This window comes from Fistularia commersonii, chromosome 6 (assembly GCF_037954325.1).
Source record: "Fistularia commersonii isolate RoL2024-O1a breed Wild chromosome 6, RoL_Fcom_v1.0, whole genome shotgun sequence".
NCBI lineage: Eukaryota > Metazoa > Chordata > Actinopteri > Syngnathiformes > Fistulariidae > Fistularia > Fistularia commersonii.
In genome coordinates, this window is record NC_141289.1 from 6019889 (window position 1) to 6046502 (window position 26614).

Below are 26614 nucleotides of genomic sequence, written 5' to 3' on the forward strand. Positions count from 1 at the left end.
ATGCCAGTGCTGGTTTGCTCGCAGCATCACCAAACCCGGAGAACCCCGGCCCGGTGTCTGGATATTCTTCTGAATAATCTCAAATCTGATCTCAGGGCTTTCCATGGAAGACGAAGAAATACCTTGATGTCTTGATGCTCACGACACACACACGCGCACACACACTCAAACGCACACACACACACACACACACACACACACACACGCACACACACACACACACACACACGCACACACACACACACACACACACACACACACACACACACACACTCAAAACCGTTAAGTTGTTATGTATCAGTGGAGGTCCCAATTGTCACAGTAAACCTTTACAATAGATTCTTGGAATCCGAGTGATTGTTTTTCTTGTGATTGTTATCATCTCAGTCACGGAAGATAGCTGATGTGTCATCATCTCTATTTGCCTCCTGGTCTGTGTCTATGTGTGAAACCACAAACCCACAGTTCCCTTTCCTATCCTTCTTCCTCCATATCAGTCCATTTTATGTCGTGTGATCCCTTCCCTGTGAACTGGGTATGTGCGTTGCGCGACGCCTGCTATGTAATCGCAGTTTATTATTCAAGCCAGGATGCATCCATTATGAATGAGCGCCGATCTGTGAATGAAAATAACATTTTTGGGGCTGACAAAGAGGAAAATAATGTTGCAGCAGCTCCAGACAGAAGTGAGAGAGAAACAAGTAGATGAATGACAATAAAAAAAAATATAATATAATTTATCTGAAAATGGAAAGAAACCCCCAACCCCCAAATCTACTGTATTCAATGTTTTGAATTCCAATGAGCTGAAATATACAAATGAAGTAAAAAGTGAAATCGCCTTCAATAAGAGAAATGAAAAACACATGAAACAAAACATAAACATAACCGTCAAATTTACATTTAAGAATTAAAGATCCTGTGAAAGACATCCAAACATCATTCTTAATATTTGCAAATGATCATATATATATATATCTTTATATAACTAACTTAAAACGAGTCCTCTATAGTTTTAAATACTGGACAGGGTCGCGCCAGGACTTCATTTCCCATCGGCCAATACGCCGACCGGAACCGAGCAAATTTTAACCATTTGTGGTTAATATATACGTATTTTATTAGTAACTTCATTTGGCCGCTTCAATAAAACACAGTTGATAATCCGAATTCAAGGTAATAAACGTTGCGAGTGTGCGTTAAATGCGCGGAAACAAATCCCCGGGTTAGTTTTTTGTCATCCATCCCAACTGCAGACAGATGCGGAAGTGGACTGGTCCGCAGATCTCCGAGCAGCCGGCATGTATGCGGCAGGCGGCGTCTTCAAACCTGTAACCCATGTCATTTTTGACATGGACGGGCTGTTATTAGGTACCGAACATTTTCCTGTTGTCATCCTGTGTCCTTTGGATCGCGCGGCACTGGTCGCACGGCGACCCCCGCGCCGCCGAGCGGGCAGCAAGGCGTGGATGAGGCAAAACCTCCATAGCAGACATTGACATTTTGTCTTTTCCGTGTCTAAATAAAGGACTAAGATACAGAGCGTAGCCTTTTGAAAGCACCGCGTTTAATGCGTGGATTCGCCGTCAGTCTGCGGAACTCATCTTAAACTCACCCACCCTAAACCTGCAAAGCTGATGATCTGAAGTCCTGACTTCTCACCCCTTCTTTTCAAAATCAAAAATTCAGCCAAAAATTCAATGTGACGTTTGAGAAGATGCGGGATGAAGAGAAGATCGATTCTTTATTCTTGTTGTGACTCATGCTAGGTCCTTTAGTGTAACCAGCCCACAGTAGAGAATTGGATAATTACAAACACACAGTGATCTGTTGAATGTAGGTTTGGGCATCATTTCTTTTGAAATAATATGATTCAATTTCATCAAAGCAACTTTCCTCCTCCTAATTCCAGACACAGAGACATTGTACACCGCATCCTTCCAGGAGGTGTGTGACCGCTTTGGGAAGCAGTACACGTGGGATGTTAAGTCTTCCGTGATGGGTAGGAAGGCCCTGGAAGCTGCCCAGATGATTCGGGACCAGCTGGAGCTCCCCATGACGGCCGAGGAGCTCCTCCACGAGACCAGGCAGATCCAAGACAGGATCTTTCCTTCTGCTGAGCTCCTGCCAGGTATGCTTCCAGAGGGTTTGGAGATAAAGGCTCTCCACAAATGTACATCTTCTAGAAAATCAGATGCTGGTAAATCTGCATCGCCAGCAGCATGTGTAGAAAACTCATTCACTCATTCCTGGCCTCTGCTCAGGAGGAGAGAAGTCCAGCTCAGATACAGCTGTCCAACGCACCTCTAATGCGCCAGCTGCATTTAGGTTTGCTTATGCTCAGTGGAGTAGAATGACATCTGATGGCTTCCATTGTTCCTGAAGGTGTGGAGCGGCTGGTGCGCCACCTGCACAAACACCGCATTCCCATTGCCGTGGCGACCAGCTCAGCCAGTGCGACCTTTGCCTTGAAGACGAGCCATCACAGAGATTTCTTCTCCCTGTTCGACCACGTGGTCCTGGGTGACGACTCTGAGGTGAAGAATGCCAAGCCCCAACCCGACTCCTTTCTGGTCTGCGCCGCCAGGTTCCGACCTCCTGCACCCCCAAACAGGGTGAGTCCATCCGCTCCCGGGTTCCTGCTCCTCCCAGGTCCCCCTCTGGGCTTTCAGATGCCATCAGAGAGGGTTAAGAAACAAACTAGGACCTGTGAAGGCAATGCCTCTAGTAGTCCTGTAGCCACCTTCTCTCCTCAATGGGATAACTTTCTCTTCCTCCAAGGGGGGTACTCGTTGCCAGGTGGGAATTGTAGTTCCTGAGGGGGGGTTCTGCTTCCTGGGTGGGGATTCTGGTTCCCCTGGCTGTAGAGTCCAAGCCCTTGAGGAACTCTGTTTGAAGACCATCTGCTGTTCTTGGAAAGATCTTCAGGATATTTATTCGTCCTCCTCCTCTCTACGGCGGGAGGTGCAGGAGTAAGGCCTTAGTAGCTCCACCTTGGTCCTCCTCTGGAGACACTGGACTGGTTGTACCAATGGTGGGCCATGCATTTTACATCTAGGCCTTCAGTAGTGCTCCGAATCAATCCACCCCCCAAATAATTAGTTTATGGCTATAAAAAAACATCTTACTATGCAGAAATGCAGTATAAAGAGAGGTGCATTGTGGATAACTCGTGTAGTGTTAAAACTGGCCTGTGGGAACACATCATGTGACGAGGTAGGGATGCCCAACGCTGTACTCTTTTTGCGCTGACACCCTTCGCTCGTAATTGATCATGTCCGGGGCGCGGCCGGCACCCCAAGTTCCCAAATTCAAAGAGTGTGTAAAACAAGTCCTTATTAGGACTTAAACCTGACCGTTGAGGTGATGGTATAAAATGACTGCGCCCCCTTGGCTCGGGGCCAGAACTTCCTCACCTGCACATCCGCTGGACGCGTCTCAGTGGATGTCCAGAGAGGGTGAATGATCCTCTCGGGTTGACATTCATTCTGGCCTGGGATATCTCGTAAGTGTATATCCTGACTTAAATAAACAATTCTTGTTTGATCAGTTCCTGACCATTGTGAGGTTTTCCCTGAATGAAATCTGAACACACCGGGACAACAAAGTCCAGTCCAGTGGCGGGAGCCACAAAAACGGACAGTAGCCACAATAAATGCCTTTATTGCAAACAACTGCGACACATAAAAGCACCAATAATAATCTAATGAGCTTGTAGTATTATTTAGGAAAATAGAAGCATTTTACTCACCAAAAATACTGATCAATTGTAGACCAAATCAATCCTCCTGTCTTTCCTCAAAAAGAGTTAAATTATTCTGTCATACAGATTATCCGTGCGCTCCAGCTCAAAGCAATACAATTTGAATGGTACCTTGGAGCCTGTGAGCCAGGGGTACTGGTCATAGTTCGTGGATTGAAAATGTGGGACAAATCATTTTCCTGGTTGTGACAGGTTTGCTAGCTTAGGAGTTGCTCGACCAGTCTTTACTATGTCCAGCTTTTCTTCAAAATTCCATCTAGAAAATGGCTTTAACAATATATTAGCAACTAAATCTGTTGCTTCTCCTGCAGCAGCCATTGTGGGCTGACAAAACCGATATTAAACAAACAAATCTATATTTGTGTTCGCAGCTCGCTAGCACGCTTCTCCTTGCTAATACACTAGTCCACTTTCTGACTATCCAATCAGAGAATGTGAATACGCTGATGTTGCTGTAGCCTGCTAGAAGGCTTTGATGTTGCCAACTCAAACTCTGATTGGTTGAAGCAACAGCGTCATCAACACATATTTTTTGGCGTAAAGGGCTAGCAAATCTGATTGTGCTGGCCCTCTCCCCCCAGGCAGATTTTGTTGCGTTTAACCCTGCCTGGCAACAGATGATGGCTGAAATGTGATAGGTTAAATGCTTTAATATGGAAATGCATGTCTGGAAGTGGCACAACCAGGGGAAAAGCTATGAAAGGAAGTGAACAGACCATTTGGAATAAGTGTTCATGAACAAAATATAATTAATATCTGTGATTCAGATATTTTTTAGGCCAGCAGAGAAGGCCTTGCAGGCCCTCATGGCCCACCACTGGGTTGTACTCACTGCAGTTAAGCTCCTGAGAAGTTTCACATCTACTGAATCATCATGTATGACCTCCAGGTTATTCCACCATATTTTAATAATTGCTAATAACTAAAGGTGCATCATTTAAGAAGTCTGAGATAAAGCTGAATCTTAGATAACTTCTCTTCAACCCTGCAGCACATTCCTATGTGGGTTGTTTGCACCCTTGGGGATGTTTAGGCTGCCCCGGGGAAGGAGGGGTTTAGGGTAATTGGGGGGCTTGAGGAGGGGTGTATAGAAAAGAAAATGCAGTTAAGATAATTTCAAAGGAGGAAGATGACATAAAGTAGTGAATTTATTGGAGATGTGGTGAAGATCTCCAGCAGCAGAGAACCACAGAGGTGAAGGAGCACGTTGCTGGCTAACTGGAGGTTCACCTTATTTAGCTAACGGCGTGCATGCCTCTGTTGTTGTCTCCCAGAGTAGAAAAAAGTTTTTTTCCCCAGTGACGCCCTTTGACCTGTCTGACCTGGGAGGACACCTGAGCATGCATGTTCTGCCCTGGAGCTGTTGAGTGCCGGTGAATGGTCCCATGTCTCCATATGACACATGAATGACAGGATGAATGGTTGTGTGTCTATATGGCATGTGAATCAGAGAAATTTTATTTGTAGAGCAATTGGATTGCACAAGGATAGCATAGCAACCCAGAGCAGATCCTACACCTATAGATATATGAAATAAAATAAAAACTAGATTAAAAAAAAAAGGAAAAATAGATTGAAGCTACTCAAACATCTGTAAATAAACTGTAAAGGTGAATGGTTGAATGTTTTTACATGACCTGTGAACGAGAGGATGAATCCTGCCTCTCGGATAGTAACAGCTAAGAAGGGATCCAGCACTCCCTGTAGGCTAAGCACTGTAGAGGATGAATGAATTAATGAATGTTGGTACAGGCAGTTTCATTAAGCATGCTGATATATGTAGGTGTGTGTGGTTCTCAGTGTGTTGCTGTCATGAAAACATGAAGTGCAGTAAATGGTGGCTTGGATATGGTCTGCTGGCCTTCTGGTTGGCAGCGGCCCTGGAGAGCAGCCCATCATCTCATTTGAGTCCCTGTATTTATTTACAAGGACAACACTCTTTAATTGGTGTTTCAGTCGATGTGCCAGCGTTAGCCAGCTGGCTAATTTTCAACCCCGGCCCTTTGGCAAGATGTTATAAAGCCCATAAACATCATCAAATCTACTGAACAAGGACAGCAGGACGCCACAGGGACGGGAAAACAACATCTGGAGGAGACAAGCTGTTCAGAAAGTGAGATGATTGTTAGGCAACAAACACACCTTCTCCACTCTTAGGGTACATCCTGGAGCCATTTGTGTGAGGACAAGGTCTCAGAGGTCTTTAAAGGCCAGTGGAGAATATTAGTGTCCACCATAATAGATTCATCTAATATATGAAGCCATTATGGAGATGAGGAGATGTTGGATGATGATTGCTCAATGAGGTGACGTCTAGTCGAAGCATTAATTAGAATCCGCTCTTCTATTTACCTCCATCGATCGGTATCTGATGGATGTCTACAACCCTGTGGTGGAATTTTAGCACAGAGAGAGATCTGTGTTGGTGCCATCAGGAGTTGATCTGACCCTGGGTTTTAATAAGAAAATTAACAGATCTGGATCCTCTCTTACCTTCTTCTAATTGTACTGGATCTCCAAACGGCCCTGGATCTTGTAGAGCCTGAGATGCAGTCAGAAAGCAGTGATTCAAAAAATCAGCAAAGATGTTGATGTTGATGTTGTAATTGAATGGGTCCCTCGGGTCCCTTCTCTGCAGCTCCATCTCCTCACCTGAAGGCCTGGTTTCTGATTCTGGTCCAGCTACAATCAGACACCCATGATTTTCCTGATGAGTTATGAAGCTGCGTCTCCGAGGGGAGTTGACAGCGCGTTGGCTGGAATAAGGAATGGCAACTGACCCCCCCGGTGATGGCGTTCCTAATAGTCAGCTCTCCTCTGCTCAAAACCCCAGGCGACCCTCAGATCCACGGCAGATGGCTGCTTTGTCAGCCGGAGACGTGACAGAAGATGCTGTGGAAATCCGGTGTAATGGGTCTCCACGGCTCAGAGAAATGATTGGCCCTGATTGGATTGATTTTCATCAGTAAGGACTCTGCTGGCTGGATGACAGGAAGTCGATGCTACTTGTACGGAGGAATATATTTATTGTAAGGAAAGGTGTATTGTCAGTCATCGTAGAGACTCCAACCCAGATGGAGTTATTTACATTCCTGCCGCTATCCTGAACCCTCTGAGCTCTTGGTATGCTGACCAACCGGCCAATAGGGGGCTCAGAAGGAGCTGGAGCAGGCACTGTTTCAGCTTCTTTACAGCCGGTAGACCTGCTGAAGTTGAGGTTTCAAGGAGGTATACCTCAAAGTACAGCTGGTGAGGAAGAAGACTTTGCGAAGATGATGCCGTAAAAGGACCCCAAAAAATGCCAGCGGTGTTTGTCTTGGGCGTTAGACGCAGGATCGCTACTGAGCTCTGAAGGTTTTCTCTGAACTCGGGACCAGCAGCCAGTGGACAACAGTCAGTGCGATGGCCGGTCAAGACTTGTGGTTAATGTAAGCGCAGTGAGAACTTCGTTAACAGAGGGAACCCACTCAGATCTGAGAGTGGAGGTGTTCTTCTACTCAGGACCCTCCACGGTGGTTTCAACCAAAAACAACCACCGACATGAAGTGGTGACGGAGCAGGCAGAAGACCCATACTCCAGAACCGAAGAGACTAAACCCTCTGCCTGTGGAAAGATTCTTCTGGAGTGATAAAGAGGGTTGGCGGTCTCAAGGACCTCCCCCTCTAGCAGAAGAGAGGAGCCCCTGGACCTTCACAAACAGCAGAAGTCCAACCAAGCGGGAAGAAAGTGTAGGTGATGAATGGGATTCTCCTGGCTCTATATATAGGATGTAACCCATCACCTTGATGACATATTGTATCTGCAAAGACTGACGGTTCTCAGTTGTTCATATCCTCTCACCCATGCTTCTCCTCCTCCTGAAGGGGTCTGAGGACTAAATGGCATAGAGTGCTTGGATTGAGCTGACAGCTGTCTGAAGAGTGCCGTTGGGCAGCCTGAAGATGATTCACGAACCATGACAGTGGGCTGATTTTTGCTCATATCTCTGTTGAACCAACAGAATCAGAACCAGCTCCTCCCTGTCATTAATCACACAGAAGTACTGTGGAGGAGGATCCACGTCTTCAAACCAGAAACAATTACGACATGGACCTCTTTATCTGAGCACTCCAGTGGACCTTTGTTGCTCTGACCCATCTCTAATTGGTCCACTGAGTAGATGAAACCTTCCCTGTTAGTGTCAGCAGATCTGCAGTTTTATTGATTCAACAACACATTCCAGTGGAACTGAGGAAAATACAGGAGGCAAAGATGGAGATGCATTCCAGTGGAACTGAGGAGAGAACAGGAGGCAAAGATGGAGATGGTTTCCTCTTTGGGAATGAGGAGGTTGGAGACGATCTGGAAGGAGTTGTGATCCATGATGTCAGTTTTCACACAGAAGAACATACGGGAAGCTCCATCAGCCTGGTGCCTCCCCTACCTTGTTCCCCTTTGCGGTCGGTGTTGGCCATCTTCCTCCTTGGTCATGTGACCTGGCAGCGATGGCCTTCTTACTGTTGTATTTAGCGTCCATCCTTGCAGTGCGGAGTTGGACCAGGTCGGGATCTGCAGCTCAGAGCAGAATGAACCTGGAAGAAGTCAGAGCAGGCAAGCCTGCGGAGAAGTCTTGGTGAAACTAGGGAAAAGCAATTTTGGAGGTCCTGGTCCTTGCCCATGTGGGGCTCAAGGTCAGGAGACTTGTTCAGAGTCAGGTTGTCAGTAATGAACACGCTTTACAGGGTTCCTGCTTTCAGTGATTCAGGGACTGTGGACCTGACGCTCTGATGTTGGTATTTTGGAGCTGGCTGATGGAGGGGGTTCACCCTGCCCCCTCTCTGCAATATGATGCAGCTCCTGTGATGGAGCACCTCATGCTGTCCTGATCTGCACACTCGTCTTGGAATTTGTTTTGGTCCAGTATCTGAAGAGGCAGCTGGTGCTCCCTGCACTAAATCATGCCTCCTCCTCTGGTGAGGTCAAATTACTGAATTACTCCCAATATATTTCTAAGCAAATTCCATCTCCTTATTGTTGTGGCGGCGTAGGACTGGTAACTCACATCGCCACTGTCCTCCTGTTTGAATTTCACACCGTGACAAATGCGGTGTTGCTCGACTGGCCGGGCGTGGAATCACTGCGGACCAAGTGGTGTTTGCAGCAGCGCCGCTGAGCTGCCTTTAGGAGCACTAACTCCTGCCTCCCCTGACTGTGAATGGCAGCCGCTAAACACCTGGCGGCTCCAGTACTCACAGTGATGCCCTTTCCGTCTGTTGATTGTTTTCCCCATGGAGAGCTGTGCATGTTATTCAGATGTTCCTTCCTCCCACAGCCAAGCTGAAGTGACGCCTGTGTGTTCCCTGGCTGTATTAGCTGTCAGCCGCTGACAGCTAATACAAATAACACTACGCTAATACAATTTGCTGCTGTAATAGAGGCTGTTTTTCCAAGCACAATTGCTCTCCTTAGCCTGGTTTCATTCCTTCATCCCTGCATAACATCTGGAAATATCATCTAGTGTAATTATTCTCTTAGCCCTTCCATTGCCATTGCCATGGAATACTCAGGCAGGGAGAGCAAGACATGAACACATGAACCATGAATTATGAAACAATTACAGGTTGGCTGTTGTATTTTCTCATTTAGAAAAATTCCCATGATTCATTTTTTGGGCATTTATTAATTAGGTACACCACGAATCCTGCTGTCAGGGTTAATCCTGTACAAGCTGATCACTTGGCCCCATCTAGAGACAAAAAATCATTCACCCTCTCATTCACACAACTGGACAAAATAGGTTTTGTATCAGTTTAGTGTGTTCATTGTCCTGAGTGTTCCTGCTGTTCATCTCATCTTTGGTTTTTATTGAATACTTCTAGATCCCAGATCCTGTCTTAGGAGGAGCCGCTCAGTGAAGATTAGCTTTAATGCTGTCAGCTCCAGGGAACCTGGGGGAGCGGGACCCCTTTCTGCTGGGAGGAGGGGGGGTACATGGCTGCACATCATCAAAATGAATCAGTGCTCTGGTCCAGAACCTGCAGAGGATGGAGGCCCAGCTCTCTGTTGTAGTGGTCTGCCTCCTTGCCATCCATCCATCACCCTTGGAGCCTCTGCTGATTGGCCAGAGCTGGAGAGGTTGTAGTGTTGGGGAAGGAGACGGGACCCTCTCAGTGGCTCCTCTGGAACTCGCTTGTGGTGGTAATGTGATGTTCTCCGCTTTGGACTCTGAACGTCCTCAGATGTTTGATTTCCAGCCCCTGCATTCAGCTAGTCGAGCGCAGGGCTGAGATTGACGCCCCCCCCCCCCTCCCAGCCCGCTTCCCCCACTTTAGATTTCCTAGCCGGATCCTTTATCACCCTCAACTTCAAATACGTGGCTAAGCTTGCTGCAGGGATCTCCTCAGATCACACAGAAATCAAAAAGGGGCTGGGAGGATGGGAGATTTGCACAAACGCAGTGGTGATATATATATTTCCCTCCAGGCTATCCAGGGGCTTCTCTCAGCATCCAGCTGCTGTTCATCCCTCTGAACCATCTAATAGGAAGGGAAAATGTGCCGATTGTGTGTTTTCACGTTCATGTGTCTGTGCATGGATGTGTGTGTGTATGCACAGAAGTGCTTGGCAGAATAGTGTAAAGTTGTGAGTACGAGGACCTGAAGGCCGTAGTGGGGCTGTAAATGAACCCCCTCCCCAGGTTGGTGAGCTGCTTGGCTCCCCCCCCCACCCCCCCCCCCCACACACACACACACCTGTCCCATGTTGAAGGTCCCGGCTGGTTGAAGGAGCAGCACTCTGAACCAAGAGGGCCTTAAGCAGGCACAGGTATAATAATAAGAATAGTAAGAAAAAGATAACAGTATCAATAAAATAACAGTAAAAAGATGATGATGATGATGATGATACTAATACTACTACTTCTACTAATAATAACAATAAATTGATTACAATGTTAACAATAATAAAATGAAAATAAAAGATAATGACAGAAATGATCTAACAAAAACAAAATAATGATAATAATTATAATCATGACAATGATGATGAATTATATAGTAATAATAAAAATAATGCATCAGAGTTTTAGTGCTTTTTTGGCAGCTGAAAAGATGATTAAACTAATAAAGATGAAAAAAATGAGGAAGGAGTGGCTGTCAGAGGAGCTGGGGTGATGATGTCGGTCCTGAGTTGCAGTTTGAAGGCGGGCCACGAGTTTGAACTCCTGGTGCTGTGGCGACAGATCCAGAGAGTTCTTGGTTCTTTAGATAGCGGTCATGTTTTTAGTTCTCTAGGGTGGTGGCTGTGTCTCTGCTGCCACCTGGGATACATATGGTATCCTCAAATGTCTGAATCCATGTTGCAGATGTGCTGCAGTTATTGGAGCATTGGCTCCTATGAGGTCCGTTGCTGGCCTCTGCTAGGCGGGGAGAGGCAAAGTCATTTCTAGCATCCCTGCGTCTGTTACTCTGCAGCTCCTCTGGCCCGTCATTAGACCCTGCCCTCGAGGGAGGAATGTCGCCTGACTCGACCTTGAACCCATTGACCTCGCCCTAGCCAACACGTTCTCCAGCCCATCCTCCGTTCTCCAAGCAGAGGGTAGAATGTTTCACATCCCAGGCTGCGGCTGCCCGCGGCTGCAGCATCATTTAGAAAATGTGCCGGACAATCTGTCACTGTCACTTATTCACCGGCCGCTGCTTGCAGGACGCTGGCCTGTGCATCGTGCACATTTCCTCCAGCTCCCCATGCCATAGTAGAGTGGGTGTGTACGTGTGGACATATGTGTGGGCTTGTTGGCTGGCTAAGTTCTCACATAATTCATCAAACGTGAATCTTGTGTTAGGTAAAGGAGCACACATGCACGCACGCACGCATACGCAGAGTCCTCAATGAGAGCAGCAAACATTAGGATACACTGAGTGTCTTAGATCTACTCATTACTGCAATGTACCAAAGATGTACACAAGATAACTCTATCTTGCTTGCGGGCAGATTAGCTCAGCCCCCTCATAGCTAGAAGGTCCCTGATTTGATTCCCACAGAGGACCTTTTGCATGGAGTCTCCATGTTCTTCCTCTGTCTGCAAGGGGTTTCTCCGGGTTCCTCCCAATGTCCAAACACAGGCAGGAAGTTGAGTGGAGACCATTGTTCATCAGACGTGTGGATGAGAGAGTGAATTGATGTTTGCCTATATATGTGGCCTGTGATCGACTGGCAGCCGGTTTAGGGTGAACACTATCTCTTGCTAGATGATTGCATCCCTGTGACCCCGAGTGCAGGATAAACAATTGATGATGAATGAATGAATCTTTGCAGCATTGGAAACCACCTGGTCACCCCTGTGATGGAGTTTCTGTACAAGGTTTTCATTTGTTTGAACAATGAGTGTCATATTACACTGTTAGCAAACACAATTAGCTAACATTTTAAAGTAAAATAGAGATAGACATTAGCATTCCAGCTGCTAGCAAAGCAGAAGTAATGCTGTGCAGACCCTCTGGTAATATGAATGCATTACTATTCAGGGTTGTGAATAACATACCAGTTAACGGTTCAATTCCATGGTCCCCTGCAGAGATTGTGTTGGAGCGTCCTCAGATGTTGCGGTGAAATGGGTGCATGTTGTGCGAGACCCGTTGTTTTCTCTGTAAAGCGCAGCAATTAATCTGGAGATGAAAGCGTCCTCTCATCTCCTGCCAGCACCGGCGAGGTGCTCCTGCTTCCGCAGGTAAATGTTGTTAATTCACAAATAAACCAGAGTACATTTTTGGATGTCATTGAGGGGGATTGTATTCACTTTCATCGGCAGTAACTCTTTGCCAAACCAGCGGTGTTGGAATTGCTCTTTGCAGCACAGGGTGTTCAACACTCTGTCCGAACAGTGGGTTATCATAACGTTGGCATAAAGCAAACATCCAGTCACAATGAGCGCTGCAGCCAGGTGCCCTGCATTCCTGCTGTGAGGGGGTGGTGAGGAGGTGGACAGGGCTTCCACTCTCCAGCTGCAGGTTTCATGGCTGCTGGGGTGATGAATGGTTTGATGAGCAGGTTCTCGGGCCTCCAGAGCTGACTCCTCTTTGAGAAGAATGTGCATAGTTCTCTGAATGAAATGGCCGAAATTAAAGAACATGGAATCACTTTGTGGACGTTTGTACACAGGAAGCCACCTCACAGTTTTCTTTACTCCCTTTAATTGTTTTCTTTGACTGAACTGTGGACACAGGCCTCCGTACTTCACTGAGCTGCAAATGCACATGACGTTGGTTATGCTGGTGACACTTGGACAGGTGATAAGATGCTGCTTGTTGTGTTTGAGGCTGCTTGAGTGGAACTGGAGGCCGTGTTTCATTGGATAGTAGCTACGGATTATTGATCCCTGTTACTCCTAGTTTGGAACTCCTTTTCCCACCTGGACTGTCAGCAGATCCTCCCCACCTCGTTTGACCACCAGGCATGAACGAACTGCACCTGGGACGGCAGCAGCACTGTGTACTATGCACATTCCTGCTCTGTCTGTAATCTTGCTTGGTTTGCTATGGGCTCGAGGGTAGATTGTAAATCCACCTCTTTTGAAGAGGAGGACCTGGGTCTTTGCCTGGTTCCCCTCAAGAGGTGGATAAAATGCAGGGGAAACTTCTGCCTGATGTTCATCTTCTAACAAAGTGTCCGTCAGTTATGGATTTAATGAGGCTGCAGCTGGTTGACTCTGAGGACCAATGGAGACATCCAATCATCAGGTTCTTAGTGGGATGCAGAATCAAACCCTCTGAGCGTACATTTCACAGTCTGATCCTTTAGAGGTGCAGAAGTATGGATCTGGGATAGTACCACTGTCATTATCATAATACCAAGTCTTGTTCATATGATTTGACCAGCGGATTTTCCACCCAGAACATCAGATGCTCTGTCAGCCCACTGCACAGCTCTGTAGATGTTTATAGACTTTTCCCTTGGTGGCAGCTGGACACATCAGCGTCTGTTTGACAGGCATGATCCAAGGTGTTCTGGCCTAGAGTACTTCATCACTCTATTTTATATATCATCTGATAATAGATATTAATTATTTGTTCCAAGTTAAAGGCTTATTTCCTAAAAGAAGGGGGATCTGTGTGATGTAAGAACCTCCTTGGTTCTCAAGAAACAACAAACGCAGGTGAAGAGAAAAGCTGTGGCCAATCAGGAAACACTGTTCAATTTAAAACATGCACATATTAAGAAATCAGAAGAAAACAAACTCCATAAAAACCTAATGGCAACACAAATGTCTGGGTGTGCCGTGGAGCGTTCATTGGTTATTCATGCAGCAGCTCTGAATGCCCGCTTCCCGATATCAAACATATTAAGTGTCTGTTTACAAGTGTCTAATAGCGTGTTATAAACCACTTTACTCGCCACCTCTTTGCTGCGCCCTTTACATCCGTCACTTACGTGCCCTCTGATGTACCATGAATTTGCGATTTAAGGATTTATGTTTGTGCGGGCCGTTGTTCAACCCTTCTGCGCTAGAAATATTGGGTGAAGTAAATCTCTGGATTTACCTTGTTACGTTTTATGAGGCTGCTGCAGAGGGAGCTGGGTGCTGGAGTGGCTGCGGCGGTGTTGAAAACTGTGGTGGAGCTCAGGGTGGAACACTGACACCCACACTGGCTCACTATGACTCCTTCACTGTCGCCTGTCCTCGTACAAGGTACTTTCAGCAGCCTCACCTCCACCAGAGGCAAGATAACTGGTGCAGAAAACTGGACGGCTCCCAGGTTTGTGTGGCGACCTTCTACCTCAACCAGTCGCCGTAAAGAGAGCGAAAGCAAGAGAGTGATTGAGACAGAGGAAGTGTTGGGGGGAGACTAGCACTAATGATCAGTTAGTACCAATTCCAGCTCTAACCACTATATGCTAATAGCTCACTTAATACAATAGTTACTTGAATATATATAAAATAAATAACAATGGTGGTCTTCTGGCGAGACACTGCTGCAGATCAAGCCCCAGTCAGTGGGAACCTGGATATCAGAGCCAAGTGCACTGATGAAGAGACATGCGTGAAGACAGGAGAGGAAGAGTGGGAGAAAGGGGAGAACACACCACACAGCTAACTGCCAGCACAAACAACAACACAGCTAACTGCCCGCACAAACAACAACATAGCTAACTACCAGCAGCAACAACAATATAGCTAACTATCATCAGCAACAACAACACAGCTAACTACCCGCAGTTACCAGCCCACTGCCAGTGGAAAGCTTGTAGGCTGTGCTGTAACCATGGCTTCCTGCCATCATGGCAGTCAGGTGGCGCTGCTAATCCGACCTGTGTTCTATTTGCCTGCTGGGAGAGTTGCGTGCCCAGACTTGTTCCCATTGACAAGGACAAAATGGTTCTGGACACCTAAGCGTAACGTTCTCGTCCTGGGGAGGGTCTCAACAGACGGGAGGTCCCGGGTCTGAGCTGTTGTTCTCTGTTGTAGGGAGAATCACCGGGTTTTCCAGAAGGACTGTGGACTGTGTTTGAACCCATCAGCGGGAGAGAGATGATCGGTTCGCTGCCAAATTCTCTTGTGACTTGATGTGCTTTTAATTATTGAAACATCACCAGAAGCAGACGTTTTATTGGACTCTGAAGGGCAGATCTGATATGTGACTCCCAGACGATGGTTGTGTCAAAGTGACATTCACATACTTCATGATTTGCAGTAATGCTATGGAAAAAATATTTGAGTAGACTTTGAACTCAAGGTGGAGCTGTTTGGGAGGCAAAAGCAAGTACTTGTACACAAAACTGAGCCAAAGTAAAGAGCAGGAAAAAAAGAATTCAGGAGGTTCTACCACCTCTGAAAATACCCTCAGAGACAAAACTGAGATGATGTACTCCAGTCAATTCACTTCTAAAGGAATGATTGTATTGTACGATTGGTTACACGGATACGAAGAGCCCACTAGTATATTAGCATGCAGAGACTCCTATTATATTAGCATGGAAGTTCTACTGGTATATTAGTATGGGGGCAAGGCACTACTGTTATATTGGCATTTTCTCACCCACGTTCAGTAGGGCCAGGCCCTCCAAGCCTCTTGGGATTTCCAGCAGCTGGATGTTTGGACGTCTTTTGTGGTCTCTGATTGGAAGAAATGTAATGTTTTCTTCAGCAGCCAATGCAACATTTTAAACCTTGTTAAATGTTTGCTAACCTTTGCGAGGATAATGGAAGCCTGTTCATGTGTGACATCCATCCATTCATCTATCCAAATGTACATATTGGATACCAAGCACTAATTTAGATTTGCTTTTTATCTTATCGTTATCCCTCTCCTAACCCCCACCATAATTTCTTCTGAGCTGTATCCACTGTGTCTTTTCTTTTTTCCCTCTCTCCATTTCAATATAATGTATTGGAAGCAGATTAAAGGGTCATTCCGTGAGCTCATTGGGTAATTACAAGTTTTAATTGCTCACAATCAAGGGAATTAGCATTGGCCCTGTGTTGTGCGCTCAGTGTGCCGCCATTATTGTTCCACATCCTGTGGTTCTGAGCTTAGTGGCATCACAGAAGTCAATTAGGCTTTGGTGGGACTGAAGGAGGCCTCTTTGTTCTACCTGAATATTAGAGTTGAGATGAACAAAGGTCCTTAAGGCAGTTTCCGAGTATTAGCCTTTAGTCTTCTGGAGAGATGGAGCCTTGCTGCTCAGCAACTTCTTCTCTTCCCAGGGGAGGGGGAGGGCTATGTCTAAAGCCCTGCTGAAGAGCTCTAAGGATGCCATTTTTCATTGCAGGTGATAGAAACGGAAATAATGGGATATAACAAGGTTAAATTTAAATCAGTGTAATGGAATCCACATAGACGTTCTACATTCTGTGATGGTGCATGGCATTGGTCAAAATGGAATATTCCTGTCAAACTGTTCTCTAGCTGTCATTCATGGTCACATCTGCTCAGTGATTGGTCCTCTAAATCAGCTAGTTATATCATGACACCTATGGTCGAGTGGGACTATGCGCTATTCTAGAGCAAACATTCAGTTGAGCGGCCTGATGTGCTAATGCTAAACTATGTCTTTGGATTGTGATCCATTCATTTGAACACAAAGATTTTTCCAAGCATGCCCGTCGGTCAGGGCACCTGCAGAGCTGACATGCACACAGCTGATCACACACGTACACGCACCTCAGGAGCTGGGCAGCAATCAGCTGTGAATGCGGGGAGCTCTCCTGTACTGGACATGCAGAGGAATCGAGAAGACGTTTCTCACAATCCCACGGTGTCATGAAATTAACATAATAATAGTAATCAAGTGGAAATTAGCAGTGAAGGGCACTTATGCATTAAACAGTAAACATTAAACAATGAGGTATGAAATATAAAGTGAACGTAGATACAGACTGATATTTGAAGGCATGAAAGAGTAGCAGCAGAATTAATTTCTTTATACAGATTATGCAGTTTAGTGCAAAGGTCATTAAGTAGTTACATATTACATTATTGTGTATGGACAATAGCAACATGATGATTTTCTCAGTGCAAATTAGCAGTAGTGCATTCCTGTCACTGCTGTTGGAGGTAGGTGGGATGTAAACAGCAAGTAGCAGAATTGCTATGAATACCTACCCTCGCTAAATAGAAAGGATGGTACTTAATAATCCAAGCTGTTTGATTGTCTCAGCTTGTAAGGAATTCATGGTGGCATGAGGCTAATTTCTGTAGATGTTCAGCAGATCTTGTTGACTGTACTTGTAATCCAGTGGCGAAAAGCCCGAAATGTGCAATGAACTACGATAAATCACCTTATTTGTGGGAGAGTGAGGGGCCACTGTGTCTACACATGCTGCCATCTTGGTATCCTCCTAATCCAAATCACGATGGTCCACCTGTCAGAAGCAGATGGTGCTCCTGTGACTGACATGAGGCTCCTCACCTTACCTATTGTTCTTCTCGAGTAACATCCTCTTGTCCCCCTGCAGTGCCTAGTGTTGGAGGACGCTCCCAATGGTGTGCGGGCAGCATTGGCAGCGGGGATGCAGGTGGTGATGGTCCCTGATCACAACCTGAACCCTGGCCTCACCCAGGAGGCCACACTGAAGCTGAGGAGCATGGAAGACCTGGAGCCGCAGCTCTTTGGCCTGCCTGGGTTCGACTGAGCCTGGACACTAGATCCATCCAGCAGCACACAAAAGCTATTATAGGTACTAAACCCTTTAATTTCTGCTTCATCCTTTCATTACCTTTAGAGCATCTGTCCAGGTTCTCCACAGGTTGGTTTCAACAGGCCAACCCGTCCCAGCAGCAAAGACAGCGGTCTTTGCTGGCTGCTGAGCGCGGGTGTGTTCGAGTGTGTGTTTAGGGGTGGAGCCTCTTGGCATGGCAGCTGAACATGAACTCAAGGATGAAATAATAAAGAAATAAAACCCAAATGGTGTGATTTCATTGTTTGTGGCTTCTGGAATTCTGGTCCCAGCTCAGAATCCATAGCTTGCGGGGATCTGAAGACCTTCTCCTCCTTGTTAACACATGTGTAATGAGCCTGCTATCTCTCCACGTTTATTCCGGTGTTTGGATCCATGTCTTCTAACTCTTCTGAGCCACTTCTCTCCAGGCAGAGATGGTCCTGGTGGACTCATTGAAGCCCTCCACACGATCTATTGGTCCGCACAAAGGAGCAGGCTTTTGTTGAGGAGGTTTTTCATCTTTAGTTAGAGATGATTTCCCAGTTGGTAGAACCTCCATGTTTAGTCTTTGGCGATGTTCTGTGGGTTTGTATCATCTCATCTTGACACCCCTCCGCTTCCTCTCTGCCAGCATAGATTCCTCCATCTGGAAGTGGAGGTAGAGTTCAGGGTCAGATTCAGGTCTCTGCTAGTGTGGACCTGAGGGACCTCAGAAAGAACACAATGGCTGGCTATCAGCTAATGTTCTCTATCTGCATGTCCCAATGCTCAGATACTCTCCATCACTCATGGGTATAGAAGATTAACAGCTGTGTGTGTGTGTGTGTGTGTGTGTGTGTGTGTGTGTGTGTGTGTGTGTGTGTGTGTGTGTGTGTGTGTGTGTGTGTGTGCGTGTGCGTGTGTGCGTGTGAGGTTCAGTCATCTCAGGTTTTATTGTGGCTTAGAGGTACATCTATTAATTTCTGTTGAGGGACCCGGCAGACATCTGGAGGAGGTCTGCCATATTTTAGATGTTTGACCACCATGTCACCAAGGTCAGCCCCACTGCTTCCACTCAGGTAACCATCTGATTGGATGTTGGCGAGGAGACACCCATTTTAAGCCCTTATTATATTTGAAGAGGGGATGGTTCTTCACGGACACTCTGGAGACATCTCTAGGAATGTGAGACATACATACAACCAGTGTTGTAAGGCTGTAATAACAGGTGGTAAAACAAGTTGCTTGAATCTTGATGTGCTTCAATAGAAGATAAGCATCGGTGTTCTTCATTTTAGCACCCAATCCTACATCAGAGGGCATGCTCACATCAGCGGGCATGCTAACATAAGTGGATGTGTTAACATCTGTAGGTGTGTTAATATCAGTGCCTGAGCTAACATCAGTGGGTGTGCTAACATTATCTACTTCCTTCTCCTGTGACCCTCACAAATGAGGATGCCGCTTCTATCATATCTATGAAAGAGTGAGAAGGTGCATCTCCTGCTGGAGGAGGGCGTTTGACCTTCATCCTGATCCTCTTGTGTTTACATGAACTCTTCCTCCTTTGGTTCCCAGAATTGTCCCTCCAGAGACTCAGCGGGCACGGTAACATTCCACCACCTGCGAAATCCAGCAGGAGGTTTCCAGATGACTTGCTGATGTTTCACAGCACCACATCAACGAATGTGGATGGAGAGTATGGCAGTTGTAGAGATCTTTGACTTTCTGCTTCCCATTTCGAGAGCATTTCTTCAGACAACCGTCCTCTTTGCCCCTTAATGCCTGAATGTAGCTTCTGTAAACACCAGGACCTCCACTATGACTCTAGGGGAGATGTTCAGACTGAGGGACCAAAATAGGAGCTCCTCAAGCTTTCAAGTCATGTGAGATGTTGCAGGTACGAAGGTATTCTTCAAAGATTTCAAAGATTAGATCTCAAAGGACCACTTTCACCTGCAGGAAGGAACCAGAAAAACTTTAATGAATCTCAATTACAGAAGACCTTCTCAAGCAACAGGATATTTATGGAGTTAAACTTCTGGAGCCTCCAGCTGTGCACTAGGGCTGTGATGGATCACAAGGTTCTTCTTCCACCGCTCATAAGCCGGCATTTGCTGTGCAAGTCGGTGGGTGCGGAAGAAGAGGAATCACAGCAGGAGATTCCAGGGAATGTGAGCTTCCTTTGTTGGATGGTCCATTTTGGAGACAGCGAGACACATGAAGCTGCAGGTCAAGATGGGACTTGAGCATCGCCAGATAGCAGGTTGACAAACATTGAAGCTGAAATCAGAGCATTATATGTGGCTGAGAGGGCATATTGAAGATCTCTATTCAGAGAAGGTCTCCAGTTTGACAGGTGTTTTTTTGACTTTTCTCTCCAACCATCTGTCTTTGGAAAGGATGTGGACATTGGTGGCTGTTCAGAGTTTTCATCCTGGTCCTTCAGGTGTAGGTGGACTGTAGAGTACTGAATTGAAGAGGTGGCTCACCTGTGTTGGACCAGAGGTTGTCCCATCACACTGATGTGGCGATCATCTTACTCAACATGGTGCTATGTTCTGGACTGTTCACTCATCTAGAGTGAGAGGGTGAGTGTTTTCTGAGAGCACTCACTCCTTGGGGACAACATTTGCCGCGGTGGTGTGTGTGTGTATGTCTGTGTCTGTCTAAGAGGTGAGGAAACCTTGAATTCTGAATGGCTGCAAGTTGCTTCCTGGCTGGTGGAGGTAATCCACAGGACACTTGTTGCATCTTCAGCAGAGAGGGAGGTTCCAGAAGGTCTTTTCTGAGTGGAGGTGCCTCTGCCAAGTGAGCGGCCAAGGCTGCAGTTGGATTTTAGATAAGCAGCTCTGACAACTGATGGGAGGAAGCAGAAACACAGCAAGGGTTTCCTTCAGTCTCAGAATGATGTTATAAACCAGGACTGGGAGAACTTGGGTGGACCAATAAGGTCCAACTGGTGGGGCAGCTGGAGAAAGTTTGAGCCCACGGGACCCAGCCAACCACAGGCTGCACAGCTTACATGGCCCTTCCTGTTTCTGAAGTCCAGCTACTTTTCATGGGTCAGACTCCGACCTGGGTTTGGATTTTGAGCTCCTCCAGCACGTTTTTCGTTAACCGCCTCTTCTCCTCCCCACCCCCTCATCCTCTCCCTTCTGATTTTTCCCCAACCTGATGTCACCCCTTCACTGAGTCTTCTTCTTTCGGCTTTTCCTTTCAGGGGTCGCCACAGCGAATCAACTTTCTCCATCTAACCCTATTCTCTGTCTCCTCCTCTCACATCAACTACCTTCATATCCTCTCTCAATATGTCCATAAATCCTCTCTTTGGTCTTCCTCGAGACCCCTTGCCTGGCAGCTATAATTCCAGCATCCATCTACCAATATATTCTTTATTCCTCCTTTGTACTTGACCAAACCATCTCAGTCTGGCTTCTCTGACCTCCTCTCCAAAACATCTAACATGTGCTGGTCCTCTGATCCTATACATCCTGTTAACCCCCAAAGAGACCCTCAACATCTGGATCTCTGCAACCTCTAGTTCAGCCTCCTGTCTTTTCGTCAATGTAATAGTTTCTAGGCCATACAGCTGGTCTCACCACCGTCTTGTACACTTCTCCTTTTATTCTGGCCAATAATCTTCTATCACCTCTGACACTTTTCATTCCAACCTGCTTGGACCCTGTAACGGGTGTAGGATGAACCCAATTTGCAGCACAAATGAATCAGGTTTTTATTCAGCAGGCACACAGTCCCATCGCAGACTCAGAACCACACTTCTCAAAGCCGAAAACCCTGCGAAGCTCAGCAGCAAACAGGTTGAAGGAAGCACAGGCTGGAGACTGCCTCTCCCACTCAGCTGAGCTCTGCCTGTCAGGTGGTTGATGACAAAAGCAACCGTCGCTGGTTCAGTGGCGAAGGTGTGGGGTTGCAGGGCGAACAGAAGAGAACAGTTGGTGATGAAGGGCCCACAAGTCTCTTGATCACCGTTGTAACGCTCCGGGGCTCAGGAGCGTCTCTGGGCGGAGAAGAGGCTGGTACAGGAGCTGATGCTTCAGAGGAGGAGGCAGATCCAGTGGAAAAGGAGAGCTGGGAAAGTTGAGCTGCTTGCTGTTGCATCTGTCCAGCGAATGCTGCTAGCACCTGTCCCTGCACCTCAGCAGCAGACTCACAGCCTGCCTGGCCTCAGCAGCAGTCATCATGGCTTCATATTGCTGCAGGACGCCCTCAGTAGTCTACCACTAAGTGGTGTGGGTCCATAGCTGTCCAGATTGTACTGTAAAGGGTGCACAAATTAATCAGGTTTGCAGGGAAACAGTTTTTATTCAGCAGGCACACAGATGCATCAGTGGGTATGGCTGGATTTGAACCCAGGTCTCCCGTGTGGCAGGCAGGAACGGTACCCCAAGACCAACAGGAATCACAGTGAGGCTCGTGAGCAGATAATTGTCCACAGTTCTCAACAGGCTCAACAAGTGTGTTGGAGGGCGCGTTGAACTCACTGCAGTTGGATCGGGTCGGCTGACGGTACCAGCGGTGAGGAGCTGACGGGGTGAAGCTGACGCAGTAGGTCGGGGCTGAGATGAGAAGCAGAGGTCGGAAGCGAGTCGGGTCGATACCAGGGACGCAATCCGGATATAAACGCTGGAGAGTCAGGCATGAGAGCAAAGACAATCTGGCAAAGAGTGAGTGGAGTGAGGCTGCATATAAGCTGGCTTGATTGGAGATGGTGAGCAGATGACAACAGCAGGTGAAAGCAGTGAAGCTGATGAGGGGTGTGGCTGAGCAACAGAGCAGGGGAGAAGGAGAGCAAACTTTGACAGACCCGTCTCTTCACCTCTTTTCCACACTCTCCGTTGCTCTGGACTGTTGACCCCAAGTACCAGAAATCCTCCAGCTTTTTGATCTCCACTCCCTGTAGCACCACCATTCCCCCCGAGTTCCTCTCATTCACACACATAAATTCTGTCTTGCTGCGACTAACTTTCATTCCTCTCCTTTCCAGAGCATACCTCTGCCTCTCTAGATTTTCCTCTACCTGTTTTCTGCTCTCACAACAGCTCACAATGTCATATTCAAACATCGTGGTCCATGGAGATTCCTGTTTAACCTCATCTGTCCATAACCATTGGGAACAAGAAGGGGCTCAGAGCTGATCCCTGATGGAGTCCCACTTCCACCTTGAACTTCTCTGTTACCCCTACAGCACACCGTACCATTGTCTCACAACTAGCATACAGGTCGTGCACCAGTTTAACATACTTCTCTGCGACATCTTGGGCACCAGTGGCCCAGTCAATGTGAGGGTTGTGAAGACGGAGCCATGGATATCCCAGGATGAGAGGCTGACAGGAGGAGCTCAGATGTGAAACTGGACTGTTTCATGATGATTACCAGAGAGCAACAGGTGAACAGGAGAGGTCTGATGTGTGACAGTGCCCAAGATGTGTCCATCTAAGGCTCTAGCAGGAACCGGGTGAGGCAAAGGAACCTGCTCGAACCCCAGCTGCAGGACCACCTCCTCAATGATACAGGCATCAGCCCCAGTCAATGAAGATGGCCAAGGTGTGGGGCGCATCTGGAAGGAGGAGGCAGCCTTGGAACAAAGGGCTCAAGCTTTGGGGAGGTGGCAGGGCAGTTGAGCTCACCAGGATCTCCCTGGCTACTCGTGAGCTCTGGCTTTTGCTGGACAGCTGGAGATATAGTGTCCAGCTACCCCACGATAGAGGCAGAGGTTGGACTTACGGCGGCGCTTCTTCTCTTCCAGTGAGAGGGAGGTGCGACCCAGCTGCATGGGTTTGGGATCCCCAGGCTGCTGACCCATTGAGGTGGAGTTGCTCGTAGAAGCACCCCCATGGGAGCGGGGTGGAAGAGAACGTTGGGTTCCCCCTTGACGCTTCTCTCGTCAACGAGCCTGGATTTGAAGATCGATTTGGATGGCTAAATCAATCACCCCGTCCAAGGTGATGGGGGTGTCATGCAAAACCAGTTCATCTTTAATGTAGTCAGCCAAGCCATGAAGGAAGGCATCACAGAGGGCTGAGCTGTTCCAACTGCTATGGCTGGCCCTCGTGCGAAACTCAATGGTATGATCTGCTACTGCTCTTTCCCCTTGTCTCAGTCCCATCAGTCCCCTTGCAGACTCAGAACCACACTTCTCAAAGCCGAAAACCCTGCGAAGCTCAGCAGCAAACAGGTTGAAGGAAGCACAGGCTGGAGACTGCCTCTCCCACTCAGCTGTTCCCCATAGCCGAGCTCTGCCTGTCAGGTGGTTGATGACAAAAGCAACCTTCGCTGGTTCAGTGGCGAAGGTGTGGGGTTGCAGGGCGAACAGAAGAGAACAGTTGGTGATGAAGGGCCCACAAGTCTCTTGATCACCGTTGTAACGCTCCGGGGCTCAGGAGCGTCTCTGGGCGGAGAGGAGGCTGGTACAGGAGCTGATGCTTCAGAGGAGGAGGCAGATCCAGTGGAAAAAGAGAGCTGGGAAAGTTGAGCTGCTTGCTGTTGCATCTGTCCAGCGAATGCTGCTCGCACCTGTCCCTGCACCTCAGCAGCCTGCCTGGCCTCAGCAGCAGACTCACAGCCTGCCTGGCCTCAGCAGCAGATGCAGTCATCATGGTTTCATGTTGCTGCAGGACGCCCTCAGTAGTTTACCACTAAGTGGTGTGGGATTGTGTGGGTCCATAGCTGGCCAGATTGTACTGTAAAGGGTATAGGATTGCAGCACAAATGAATCAGGTTTGCAGGGAAACAGTTTTTATTCAGCAGGCACACAGATGCGTCAGTGGGTTTTTGAACCCAGGTCTCCCGTGTGGCAGGCAGGAACGGTACCCCAAGACCAACAGGAATCACAGTGAGGCTCGTGAGCAGATAATTGTCCACAGTTCTCAACAGGCTCAACAAGTGCGTTGGAGGGCGCGTTGAACTCACTGCAGTTGGATCGGGTCGGCTGACGGTACCAGCGGTGAGGAGCTGACGGGGTGAAGCTGACGCAGTAGGTCGGGGCTGAGATGAGAAGCAGAGGTCGGAAGCGAGTCGGGTCGATACCAGGGACGCAATCCGGATATAAACGCTGGAGAGTCAGGCATGAGAAACACAATGCCGCTTTCTCTGGCCTTCTCTGTACTTCTCTATTAGCATTCTCAACACAAATACTGCATCTGTAGTCTTGTTTCCACTACTCTTTCCCATAACTTCATTGTATGGCTCATCAACTTTATCCCTCTATAGTAGCCGCAATTCTGCACATCCCCTTTATTCTTAAAATAGGCACCATCCCACTTCGTGTCCATTCTTCAGGTATTGTCTCACTCTCTAAGATCCTGTTGAATAATCGAGTCAGAAAATCTACCGCTGTCTCTTCTAGACACTTCCACACCTCCGCGGGAATATCATCAAGACCAACTGCTTCTCCTCTCTTCATTCTCTTCAATGCCTTCCCCACTTAACTTTTACTAATTTGTGCTACTTTGTGGTCTACAATAGTCCCCTCTTCTACCCTTGCCTCTCTTTCATTGTCCACATTCATCAGCTCTTCAAAGTACTCTTTCCATCTTCTCATCACTCCTCGAGCATCTGTCAATACATTTCCTATCTATCCTTAATCACCCGGACCTGTTGTACATCCTTTCCATCATTATCTCTCTGTTTCGCCAACCTGTATAGATCATTCCCACCCTCCTTACCACCCAACCAAGCATACAGGTCATCGTACGCCCTTTGTTATGCCTTTGCTGCCTCTATGTTTACCTTATGTTGTATATCCCTGTACTCCTGTCCGTTCTCTTTAATCCTCTCAGTGTCCCACTTCTTCTTTGCTAACTGCTTTCTCTGTATATACTCCTGCACTGCCTCATTCCACCACCAAGTCTCCTTATCTACTTTCCTTCCAGATGACACACCAAGTGCTCTTCTATCTGTTTACCTGATAACACTAGCTTTTGTCCAATCATCTGGAAGCTCACCCTGACCATCCAGACCCTTTCTCAACTCCTCCCTGAAAATCATACAACATTCCTCCCTTTTCAGTTCCTATGCTGTCTGGCTACACTCTCACCTACAACTACTTTGCAGTCACTGATCTCTTTCAGGTTACCTTGTCTATACAAGATGTAGTCTACCTGCGTGCTCTACCTCCGCTCTTATACGTTATCCTACGTCCCATTTTTTTCTGGAAAAAATTGGGTTCCACTCTAAGACTCTTATGGGTGGTGGACTTTACGGGCCGTCAGGCTGGGGCATGTTGACTTTGAATGACTTAGCAGACGACGCTCGGCCTTCAGTTAAAAGCTGCTCCGCAGTGAAACTACAGGCAGCGAAATGGAAGTGTAGAGGTATAAGAATGGTGAGGGGGTGTGGGCTCTGTCTATCTCTGGGCACCAAGGAACTTTGGTATATATACATATTTCAAACAGTGCCCGTGGAGGCGTTCCACCATCCGGACCTGCTCCTGGTCCTTCTCATTCCTCCCATTCTTCAGAAGGTAGCAGAGACTTTGGTTCCAGCAGAGAGGCAATGTGTGTTTCCGAGGCTGCTACCATGATAACCCCCTTGTTGTAGTACTATTTATTTCATATTCATAGTTGTTCTGCTATACCTGACCTCCACTGTACATGGCGAAGGCTGACCACTATATTGCCAAAAGTATAATCAGAAAGGATCTAATATCTTTTTTTATATGCGCCGCAGCAAGCTGAAGCCCTGCCCCCACACCGCCACACCTCCACCTCCT

General features: G+C 47.3%; 1 protein-coding gene across 1 annotated transcript; it reads left to right on the plus strand.

The window, feature by feature from the left end:
- The first annotated feature begins 1249 nt into the window (after positions 1-1249).
- pudp (pseudouridine 5'-phosphatase) lies at positions 1250-18147 on the plus strand. The gene is made up of 4 exons (XM_086147451.1): positions 1250-1371; positions 1913-2131; positions 2386-2615; positions 17698-18147. Exons 1-4 carry the CDS (start codon positions 1302-1304, stop codon positions 17872-17874), a joined length of 696 nt encoding a protein of 231 aa, XP_086003577.1. The 5' UTR covers positions 1250-1301; the 3' UTR covers positions 17875-18147.
- The last annotated feature ends 8467 nt before the right edge of the window (positions 18148-26614 follow it).